The sequence below is a fragment of the Brachyhypopomus gauderio genome, chromosome 1 (genome assembly GCF_052324685.1).
Source record: "Brachyhypopomus gauderio isolate BG-103 chromosome 1, BGAUD_0.2, whole genome shotgun sequence".
Classification (NCBI taxonomy): Eukaryota; Metazoa; Chordata; class Actinopteri; order Gymnotiformes; family Hypopomidae; genus Brachyhypopomus; species Brachyhypopomus gauderio.
This window is the reverse complement of record NC_135211.1, coordinates 40,995,729-41,008,228: the sequence shown is the minus strand read 5'-3', so window position 1 is coordinate 41,008,228 and position 12,500 is coordinate 40,995,729. Positions and strand designations below refer to the sequence as shown.

General features: G+C 50.2%; 1 protein-coding gene across 1 annotated transcript in view; it reads left to right on the top strand.

The window, feature by feature from the left end:
• The window catches only part of sgcz (sarcoglycan zeta), a 208,523-nt gene that overhangs the window by 191,011 nt on the left and 5,012 nt on the right, over positions 1–12,500 (top strand). Inside the window, 1 exon segment of the mRNA XM_077013582.1 lies at positions 392–515. Coding sequence (XP_076869697.1) covers positions 392–515 — 124 coding nt within the window.

Below are 12,500 nucleotides of genomic sequence, written 5' to 3'. Positions count from 1 at the left end.
GGGCACTGTCCCCAAGGTCAGGTGGGCACTACCCACAGGTTCAAGTGGAGGTACTTGCTGGGATTTGTGGAACTCATTCACTTGTTGATACGTTCCACACACAGTATGCTAGTTATAGGACTACTTAGGCACATCTACAAACACACACCCACACAAAAACACACACCTCAAATTCTTCAAATCCCAAAGATGTTTGGAATATTTACCTTCTTAGTCACGTGTTGATTGGGTTTAGCAGTGGGACCAAGAATCTCAGCATCTTTCGAACCCAAGATGGCGTGAGCATCCCCTGCCTGTCCTGTCCTGTGGTCAGGGGAACCTCCAGCGCCCCCTACCTGCAGCCCCGTGAAACAGCAGCTCAGTCTTACCGTCACTCCTGTGGTCTCTGTAGGCTGGAGTCTCCCACGCGCACGCTGACACTGGAGGCTCCCAAGGGCGTGGAGGTGAACGCAGGCGTGGGGGAGTTCCGCGTCTCCTGCAGGAAGGACCTCACCCTGGAGTCCTCGGAGGGAGAGGTAAGGCCCAAGCCGAGCTCACGAACCACACCGTACACACACCAGCTGGAGATCCCCACCGTGTGGATCAAGCACATCACACACACCACCTTTAATACGCTAATGTGGGGTAGAACACAGAAGAGTCCTTACCATATATAGTCATTCACATTAACAGCACGTTAGTATTATATAAGGTCTGTTTTGTCAAATCCAAAATGTTTTGTTTGAAAGGAATGCTTCTGGTATATATCAAAGATATATCCCAACTTTAATACTCAACCTTAATTATACCAATATGTCTTTTCATATTCCACACATATAAACGTGATGGTCATATTTGACTTTTACAGACATTTGTTGCTCGTAAAACCTGACAAGTTAAATTACCTCAGATGGTTTGAGAAAGCAGACTGGCCTTAAGCCATTTAAGTTGATTAACTCAAACCATCTGAACATAAATCATTTCCTAAACCAAGTATACTGTATAAATAACAGATATTGACTGATGTACAAGTGAATTTCCCTAATTACATTCTATGTGCTAAGGTTAAAATGGCTATAAAGACCTTTTGTGGTAACTGGTGATAATTAAGGTTAACATGGATGCTGTATTTCCACCAACAGTCCCTCCTCAACACGCTGTGTAATCATAATAACCAGAAGCCAAACAAAAGCTCCTTGACTGAGTTACGCTCACAGGAGAAAAAGAAATTCAAAACAAACGTGATCACGTAAAACACAGAAGGCAAGCTAACCACGCACACATGAAATGGCTAGATTGGAGAAGATACAGTAACCCCGCCCATATTTGTAAATTTGTATAGCTGAGAGCCAATAGGACAGCCTGAAGCCTTCTTCTCTTTCAAATATGGCGTTTTTCAGCTCAACAAACCAAACACTTGAGAACCAAATGACACTAACTGAAAAGAACAGAGGGAAACAGAGAGATAGATCAGCAGACCACGAGAGACACACATTCATGCTTACAATAACCTCCAAACACAGGGATTTAAATACACGGACTAAACGAGGAACAAAACTAGACATAGCTGGAGACAGTGGCGAGGGGGCGGAGTTACAAATGACAGGGGCGTGGCAGGAGAACACATGCGAAAACCAAAACAAAGCAATGACAGGGAGGGAGAGGAGGAGCTTAAAAGAACCAGAAAGAGGATAGACAGGTGGGGGCGGAGCTACACGTGACAGCAGGACATGCTACATACTATTAGTTATCAGATTATGGGGCTTGGTTTCAGCTCATTACATAGATCAGCCTGTGTGGTAAAGCCCCAGTGAGGGCGGTGTGGGGACGACTAGCGTGGGGAACCCACCACGGTGCTCCAACACAACCCTCCTCCACACAGCAAGAGCCTCTGAATGAACGCGGCCCTGAATAAGTCATTACAGCACCTACGCCTTCAGATAAATATCACTGGCAACATGGTTTAATAATGTAGCAAAACTAAACGTGAATAACATCTTGAAGAACGATCCATTACTAGACTGTAAATTGAGAATATTTTGTTGTTGTTTTGTAATAACCCATAAATTTTGATAATTTAGTGAATACATTTGAATATACTCACCTTTCTTCATAGGTATAACAGCAATGACTCTTACTCAAAATGAGTTATTACAACAGTCCACTTTGATGTTAGAGTTAGTGTTTAATAACTAATGTCCAGTATTTTGTGTTCTTTACATTATTTTGTTGAGATGCACTTTTTTCATTGTTTTTTTCAGTGCAGCTCACATCGCCTCATGTAATCCTCACCTCATGTGTGTACACTCTCATGTCACCTCATGTATTTCTCACCTCATGTGTGTACACTCTCATGTCACCTCATGTATTTCTCACCTCATGTGTGTACACTCTCATGTCACCTCATGTATTTCTCACCTCATGTGTGTACACTCTCATGTCACCTCATGTATTTCTCACCTCATGTGTGTACACTCTCATGTCACCTCATGTATTTCTCACCTCATGTGTGTACACTCTCATGTCACCTCATGTATTTCTCACCTCATGTGTGTACACTCTCATGTCACCTCATGTATTTCTCACCTCATGTGTGTACACTCTCATGTCACCTCATGTATTTCTCACCTCATGTGTGTACACTCTCATGTCACCTCATGTATTTCTCACCTCATGTGTGTACACTCTCATGTCACCTCATGTATTTCTCACCTCATGTGTGTACACTCTCATGTCACCTCATGTATTTCTCACCTCATGTGTGTACACTCTCATGTCACCTCATGTATTTCTCACCTCATGTGTGTACACTCTCATGTCACCTCATGTATTTCTCACCTCATGTGTGTACACTCTCATGTCACCTCATGTAATCCTCACCTCATGTGTGTACACTCTCATGTCATCTCATGTATTTCTCACCTCTCAGGTGTGTACACTCTCATGTCATCTCATGTATTTCTCACCTCTCAGGTGTGTACACTCTCATGTCATCTCATGTATTTCTCACCTCTCAGGTGTGTAAACTCTCTTTTAACTTTCATAGATTTCTCATCGTAATGCACCTGTCACTTTCACCCGAGTGTAATTAATGCTCTCATCCAAGGTGGCTTAGCTCTCACATTTAGTGTCCTCACATATTTGACTGTCCCACGTCAGGCTGGAACTCAGAACAGTTTACTAGCGGCATGAAGACAGGTACAACCGGTCCACAGGAATAAACCCACACTCACTTAGCATTCAGTGGTGCTGTTAGCTGCCAGCCCAGCTGTTAGCATGCTGCAGTGGGAAGTGCTCGTGGAGGTACTGCTAAGGAGGTGGAGCTTATCGCGCATCACGGCGTGTTAGCACACGGCTGCATCACAGCTAGTTTACATCGTCATAGCTACATGATCTCTCTCTCTCTCTCTCTCTCTCTCTCTCTCTCTCTCTCTCCTCTCTCTCTCTCTCTCTCTCTCTCTCTCTCTCTCTCTCTCTCTCTCTCTCTCTCTCTCTCTCTCTCGCTGTCTGTGTATATCAGCCATATAATTTCTAGTTCCCATGAGGAGCAGTGGGATTGAGGGTGTGGTTAAGGGTGGGGTTGAGGATGGAGTTGAGGGCGGGGTTGAGGGCAGGGTTGAGGGCGGGATTGAGAGCGGGGTTGAGGGCGGGATCAGATCATGAGAAGGAGCAAGTACTGCTATCCTGGATCGGGGGATTGGGGAGACCAATTAGAAAGGCATCATCCACTCTGACCCCTCAACCCCTGACTGCTGACCCCCCCAACCCTCCCACTAAAGTACGCCTTACCTGGGGGTGGCTGGGATGGAGGGTGCGGACACTCCATCTAGCAGATGGATGGATGGCTGCACCCTCCACCTCCACACTCCTCCACCTCCACCTCCACCCTCCCACTCCTCCACCTCCACCTCCCACTCCTCCACCTCCACCCTCCTGTTCCTCCACCCTCCACATCCACCCTCCCACTTCTCCACCCTCCTGCTCCTCCACCCTCCACCCTCCTGCTCCTCCACCCTCCACCTCCTGCTCCTCCACCCTCCTCCTCCACCCTCCCACTTCTCCACCCTCCTGCTCCTCCACCCTCCACCTCCTGCTCCTCCACCCTCCTCCTCCACCCTCCCACTTCTCCACCCTCCTGCTCCTCCACCCTCCACCTCCTGCTCCTCCACCCTCCACCTCCACCCTCCCACTTCTCCACCCTCCTGCTCCTCCACCCTCCACCTCCTGCTCCTCCACCCTCCACCTCCACCCTCCCACTTCTCCACCCTCCTGCTCCTCCACCCTCCACCTCCTGCTCCTCCACCCTCCACATCCACCCTCCCACTTCTCCACCCTCCTGCTCCTCCACCCTCCACCTCCTGCTCCTCCACCCTCCACCTCCACCCTCCCACTTCTCCACCCTCCTCCTCCACCTCCACCTCCACCCTCCCACTTCTCCACCCTCCTCCTCCACCTCCACCTCCACCTCCCACTCCTCCACCTCCACCCTCCTGTTCCTCCACCCTCCACATCCACCCTCCCACTTCTCCACCCTCCTGCTCCTCCACCCTCCACCCTCCTGCTCCTCCACCCTCCACCTCCTGCTCATCCACCCTCCTCCTCCACCCTCCCACTTCTCCACCCTCCTGCTCCTCCACCCTCCACCTCCTGCTCCTCCACCCTCCTCCTCCACCCTCCCACTTCTCCACCCTCCTGCTCCTCCACCCTCCACCTCCTGCTCCTCCACCCTCCTCCTCCACCCTCCCACTTCTCCACCCTCCTGCTCCTCCACCCTCCACCTCCTGCTCCTCCACCCTCCTCCTCCACCCTCCCACTTCTCCACCCTCCTGCTCCTCCACCCTCCACCTCCTGCTCCTCCACCCTCCACCTCCACCCTCCCACTTCTCCACCCTCCTGCTCCTCCACCCTCCACCTCCTGCTCCTCCACCCTCCACCTCCACCCTCCCACTTCTCCACCCTCCTGCTCCTCCACCCTCCACCTCCTGCTCCTCCACCCTCCACCTCCACCCTCCCACTTCTCCACCCTCCTGCTCCTCCACCCTCCACCTCCTGCTCCTCCACCCTCCACCTCCACCCTCCCACTTCTCCACCCTCCTCCTCCACCTCCACCTCCACCCTCCCACTTCTCCACCCTCCTCCTCCACCTCCACCTCCACCTCCCACTCCTCCACCTCCACCCTCCTGTTCCTCCACCCTCCACATCCACCCTCCCACTTCTCCACCCTCCTGCTCCTCCACCCTCCACCCTCCTGCTCCTCCACCCTCCACCTCCTGCTCATCCACCCTCCTCCTCCACCCTCCCACTTCTCCACCCTCCTGCTCCTCCACCCTCCACCTCCTGCTCCTCCACCCTCCTCCTCCACCCTCCCACTTCTCCACCCTCCTGCTCCTCCACCCTCCACCTCCTGCTCCTCCACCCTCCTCCTCCACCCTCCCACTTCTCCACCCTCCTGCTCCTCCACCCTCCACCTCCTGCTCCTCCACCCTCCACCTCCACCCTCCCACTTCTCCACCCTCCTGCTCCTCCACCCTCCACCTCCTGCTCCTCCACCCTCCACCTCCACCCTCCCACTTCTCCACCCTCCTGCTCCTCCACCCTCCACCTCCTGCTCCTCCACCCTCCACCTCCACCCTCCCACTTCTCCACCCTCCTGCTCCTCCACCCTCCACCTCCTGCTCCTCCACCCTCCACCTCCACCCTCCCACTTCTCCACCCTCCTCCTCCACCTCCACCTCCACCCTCCCACTTCTCCACCCTCCTCCTCCACCTCCACCTCCACCTCCCACTCCTCCACCTCCACCCTCCTGTTCCTCCACCCTCCACATCCACCCTCCCACTTCTCCACCCTCCTGCTCCTCCACCCTCCACCCTCCTGCTCCTCCACCCTCCACCTCCTGCTCATCCACCCTCCTCCTCCACCCTCCCACTTCTCCACCCTCCTGCTCCTCCACCCTCCACCTCCTGCTCCTCCACCCTCCTCCTCCACCCTCCCACTTCTCCACCCTCCTGCTCCTCCACCCTCCACCTCCTGCTCCTCCACCCTCCTCCTCCACCCTCCCACTTCTCCACCCTCCTGCTCCTCCACCCTCCACCTCCTGCTCCTCCACCCTCCTCCTCCACCCTCCCACTTCTCCACCCTCCTGCTCCTCCACCCTCCACCTCCTGCTCCTCCACCCTCCACCTCCACCCTCCCACTTCTCCACCCTCCTGCTCCTCCACCCTCCACCTCCTGCTCCTCCACCCTCCACCTCCACCCTCCCACTTCTCCACCCTCCTGCTCCTCCACCCTCCACCTCCTGCTCCTCCACCCTCCACCTCCACCCTCCCACTTCTCCACCCTCCTGCTCCTCCACCCTCCACCTCCTGCTCCTCCACCCTCCACCTCCACCCTCCCACTTCTCCACCCTCCTGCTCCTCCACCCTCCACCTCCTGCTCCTCCACCCTCCACCTCCACCCTCCCACTTCTCCACCCTCCTGCTCCTCCACCCTCCCACTTCTCCACTCCTCCACCTCAGACTGATACTGGGCTGCTGAAACCGCTCCAGTGATTCAGACATGTTTACGCCACCCAGAGGTCAGGCCAAGGTCCCGCACCCCCTTTGTTTTGTCTATCTCTCTTTGTCTCTCCAACTCTGTCTCTCTCTCATTCCCCTTTGTTTTGTCTATCTCTCTTTGTCTCTCCAACTCTGTCTCTCTCTCATTCCCCCTTTGTTTTGTCTATCTCTTATCTCTCTCTCACATTTTCTTGTGTAGATTAGCATTGCCTTGGTTTTCATTCTCTCTAGCCATTTTCTGTCATTCTCTTCCCCCCATTTCTCCCTCTCTCCTCCCTCTCTTCTCCCCCACTCTCTCACTTCTCTTCCTGCTCCCCTCCTCCCTGTCTTGCTTTAGTAACTCGCTTTAGTTCAGGCTATTTAATTAACTTCCAGGAGCCTGAGCAATACATCATGCTGCCCTGTCAGTTCCATGTAAAAAGCAGGTTTCTCTCTCTCTCCCTCTCTCTCTCTCCTCTCTCCCTTTCCCTCTTTTTCCCCCTCTCTATCTCTATCTCTGTTCCCTTTCACTCCTTCTCTCTCTCCCTCTCTCTCTCTCACCCACTCTCTCTCTCCCTCTCTCTCTTAATTTCTCTCTTTCTCCACCTCTCTCTCCCTCTGTTTTTTTCCAGCAGTGGAGATAGCAGGCAGTCTCAGAGAGCTGGACAATGCCAAAGTAGAACTACATGCCCAGATAATATAGAGTCACTGATATGATAGAGCAGTCACTGATATGATAGAGCAGTCACAGATATGATAGAGCAGTCACTGATATGATAGAGCAGTCACTGATATGATAGAGCAGTCACTGATATGATAGAGCAGTCACAGATATGATAGAGCAGTCACTGATATGATAGAGCAGTCACTGATATGATAGAGCAGTCACTGATATGATAGAGCAGTCACTGATATGACAGAGCAGTCACTGATATGATAGAGCAGTCACAGATATGATAGAGCAGTCACAGATATGATAGAGCAGTCACTGATATGATAGAGCAGTCACTGATATGACAGAGCAGTCACTGATATGATAGAGCAGTCACAGATATGATAGAGCAGTCACTGGGAACAGAGGTGTGTCGTGCTAGATAAGATAATCCTTTATTAATCCCTCAGCGGGGAAATTTGCAATTTGTTCAACGATAAGCAGTATGTATCGTGATAGCAGCATCACCAATAGCATCAGAATAATAACCTGATAGTTTCACTTAAAAGCATTACATGCAAATGTCCAGGGTTCTCTGAACAAGTCCCCAACACGCTCCCTACCTCATGAACAACCTAGGGTCAGGGTTAGAGTTAGGGTCAGTGTGAGGTTGAGGGTCAGGGTTAGAGTTAGGGTCAGTGTGAGGTTGAGGGTCAGGGTTAGAGTTAAGCTCAGTGTAAGGTTCAGGGTCAGAAAGCTCCAGATAGCTCCTCAGAGTAGCTGAAGCGTCTGGCTCTAGAAAGCTTAACTCTGGTTCACCCTGCTTTGTTGCAGTGAGCCACAAGCACTTTTCAAAGGCACCGTTTCCAGCAGAGAATCTGTAGGAAAAATAAAAAAACTCCTCCTACCTCCGACACCGAGTTGAGCCATGAACAAGACAGGAGAGCCGGGAGATAGCGTGACTGTTCTCTTCATAGCCAGCAACATGGTGTCTGAGGAGAGAATCAATGGAAACAGAATGAGCGCCAGTATCCCGCGAGCGCCAGTGTCCCACGAGCGCCAGTGTCCCACGAGCGCCAGGGTCCCACGAGAACCAGAGCCCCACGAGTGCCAGGGTCCCACGAGCGCCAGGGTCCCACAAGTGCCAGGGTCCCGCGAGCGCCAGGGTCCTGCGAGCGCCAGGGTCCCGCAATCTGCTTGTCTAATGAGGGCTGAATGACAAGTTTGAGTGCATCACCACTGACAGCAGTGCAGAGTTCATGAAAGCCTTGAGATGAAAACACCCAAACCCAGCTGCAGAGGCATGGCTAGAGCTATGGGTGAGTAGTGTTTGAGTAGTGTATGGGTGAGTAGCATTTGAGTAGTGTATGGGGGAGTAGCATTTGAGTAGTGTATGGGGGAGTAGTGTTTGAGCAGTGTATGGGTGAGTAGCGTGTGAGTAGTGTATGAGTGAGTAGTGTTTGAGTAGTGTATAGGTGAGTAGTATTTGAGTAGTTTATGGGTGAGTAGTGTCTGTGTACTTTGAGTGAGTAGTGTTTGAGTAGTGTATGAGTGAGTAGTGTTTGCATATATCGAGGGCCTGTACTTTATGGGTGAGTAGTGTTTTGAGTAGTGTATGGGTGAGTAGTGTTTTGACTAGTGTATGGAGGAGTAGTGTATGGGGGAGTAGTGTTTTGAGTAGTGTATGGGTGAGTAGTGTCTCTACTTTATGGGTGAGAAGGGTTTTAGTAGTGTATCAGTGTTAAATCATAGCATTTTGTTTCAGGGTGTTGTTGGAGTGATATATGCACACACACTGAATCTTCTCTCTGTTCCAGGGTGGAACTCAACAGTGCTTGTTGGTGTGTGTGAGAAAATGGTGGCAGCATTTTCATATCTGTGAGATACAGAGAAAACATCTCCACCTTCCCCAACACCTGTTTGTTGCAGAGTAACCGAGTGCTCTGGCTCACCCCAGACAATGGGCAGGCTGCTAGAACAACAATCGGTGGTTGGCCTCACATGGGAAGGCCCTCGAGGTCTTACAGCCTTTGCTCGGAGTCCACAGACGCCCCTTCTGGGTGAGTGGGGTCATGTTTGAAGCTCTCCAGCTGATCAGGATAAAATTCTTGAACATCAGTAAACAGGACATTGGGCTCAGGGTTAAAGATGGAAATGGTGGTGTTCCTGGACGAAGAACACGAACGTGGAGAAACTGACGGCCTGCTCCACACAGCTGCCTTGGTTCAGACACCATGGGCTTTGTGCTTATTGCATTCAGCAGATGCTCACACTCAAAGTTATTTGCCAAGACCAAGATTTAAGGCCTGGTACGTCAAGACAGACGAGGCATGTCTGAGATGACAGAACAGGGGACTCCACCTGGAACAAAAAGAGGAGGTGCAGAAACCGGAGATGACCCTGCACATGCTCTACTGCTGCGGACGAGGAAGCAGGGGACATCTGGGGGAGGTTCCTCATGAAGCACAGCCAGCATGGAGGTGGCCTGCCACTCGCTTGAGAGGAGTGAGGAGCTGAGAGGAGAGGAGAGGAGAGAAGACGAGAGGAGAGGAGAGGAGAGAAGAGGAGAGAAGACGAGAGAAGACAAGAGGAGAGGAGAGGAGAGGAGAGAAGAGGAGAGGAGAGGAGAGAAGACAAGAGGAGAGGAGAGAAGAGGAGAGAAGAGTAAGTCTTGGACAGCGTTCTGGTGTCTCCTGGCACAGGCGGTCAGTCTGGAGTTCTGGAGTGCTATGGTTGTGGTGCACCCTGGGTACCTGAACCCTCAGAACCAGGGGGCAAAGGTCGCCATAGGTACCACTGCACCGTTTAAACCGATGATGGGGAACCATGACCTGAAATATGGCCAAGTATGTGAAAGGTGTCTGGCATGTGTCTGTGAAAGATGCTTTTAAAAAAACTAAAATTGTGTACTAGGTAGTGACTGACTTTTAAATAGTTTATTACATTTGGATGATACGTCACCCTACTTCAAAGTTTCAAAGTTTGCATTTCTTCTCATTTTGTTTACTGAGTTTTGATTCTTATGTTTGTTGCACACATTTTTATAAAATACTAACTTTGAGTTCCTGTAATATTTGTTTATTTACTGCCTCTTACTGATGTCAGGTCAGTTTAGCTCAGGATTGATTTTACTTGCTTTCTTTATGTAATGTGTATCATGCTCAGATCATTGCTTTATCATTATTGATTTTTTATTTGTGCAAGTTTTGTTTAAATTATTACTTGTGTACACTGAGTAATAAAACATTCACAACAAGGTCTTGAAATTCAAACTAAAGTGTTTAAACTCAACCTGAATTGTTTAATCTCAACCTTATTTTCTCCGGCTGTATTAAAAATAGCTAATTAAAAATGATCAATAATTACTTATATCGACTTAGCATTATCTCCCAGCCCTGCCTATGAAACGGCTCAATCTAATACTGTCACTAGACGGATTTATCATCACATTCCGTTTCTCTCTCTCTCCTTCCCTCTCTCTGTCTCTTTCTCTGTCTCTCTCTCTCTATCCCTCTCTCTCTTTCTCTCTCTCCCTCTATCTCTTTCTTTCTCTCTCTCTATCTCTCTCTCTCTATCCCTCTCTCTCTCTCTCTCTCTCTTTCTCTCTCTGCACTCTGACTGTCTCCCCTTGCTCCTTAATTCTCACTTATTTCTCGCGGGAGATGAGACAAGTAGCTGTAAGACAGCGGCGAAACAGGGAAAGAGCACGCAGGCATGTCGGAGGAAGGAGGCGTGGCCTGTCGCCTGGGCGACCCTGCGCCGACAGCCATGCCTTCTGAACACGACACTGCAAGTTTGAAGGTTTTACGAAGGAGACCTGAAGGCAAACTGGCGGGAAGGGATTATGTGTTCTGATAGAGAGAAGGAGAGAGGGAGAGGAGAGAGGGGGAGAAAGAGGAGAGAGATTGAGAGAGAATAGGAGAGAGAGAGGGAGGAGAGAGAGAAAGAGGAGAGATAGAGAGAGAAAGGGAGAAAAAGGAGAGAGATGGAGAGAGAGAAGGAGAGAGAGTAAGGGACAGAAGAAGGGGAGAGGAAGACAGGAAGAAATCAAGGGAGAGAGAGATGGAGGGGAGAGGAGAGGAGAGAGGAGAGGAGAGGGGAGAGGGGGGTGTGTCACTGAGGGTTCTATTCAGCTCTTTATTGCATGTGGGAGAATCTCACTTGTGACAGGCCTGGCAATGTTAGTAAACAATTAGTAAACTTTTTGTAAACCATCAGTGAACAAGTGAACTATTAGTAAACAATTAGTCAACCATTAGTGAACTACAGTGAGTCCCCACTTAACGACGTGGTTAGAGACTGAAAAGTCTGTCGTAAAGCAGTTTTCATCGTTAAGCGTGAGCCTAGATTTAGATACGCTTTGATTGTAAATATAAAAAAAACTAACAATGTTCTCGTGCGTACAGCATGAGAAAGAGCGATCGCGTTGCCGAGATGGGCTGCCATGGAGGCTGCACTGCCTCAGCTTATCGTACACAACACTCCACAACACTACACAGCACCTCACAACACCCCACAACACCCCACAACACTCCACAACACCCCACAACACTACACAGCACCCCACAACACTCCACAACACCCCACAACACTCCACTACACTCCACTACACTCCACAACACTCCACAACACCCCACAACACTCCACTACACTCCACAACACCCCACAACACTCCACAACACCCCACAACACTCCACAACACTCCACTACACTCCACAACACCCCACAACACTCCACAACACCACACAACACTCCACTACACTCCGCAACACTCCACAACACTCCACAACACTCCACAACACCCCACAACACTACACAACACTACACAACACTCCACAACATTCCACAACACTCCACAACACTCCACAACACTACACAACACTCCACAACATTCCACAACACTCCACTGTGCTGCCACTGCTTCTCCGCGCACCACACAAAATTCTTTAAAAGTCGGTCGTAACTCTGATCTGTCGTTAACCAGACCCGTCGTTAAGCGGGGACTCACTGTATTAGTAAACTGTTAGTAAAGCATTATTAAACCATTCTTTAGTCAGTATCTCAAATTTTATATGAATGAAACTTTTACATCTTTCTTAACACCCAAGAACACTCTTACACACTCTACAAGCTATTACACACTCTGCAAACTCTTGCACCCTCTTACACACTCTTACACCCTCTTACACACTCTTACACACTACAAACTCTTACACCCTCTTACACACTCTACACACTCTTACACTCTACAAACTATTACAAACTCTTACACACTCTTACACACTCTTACACTCTACACACTATACACTCTTACACACTCTACAAGCTATTACA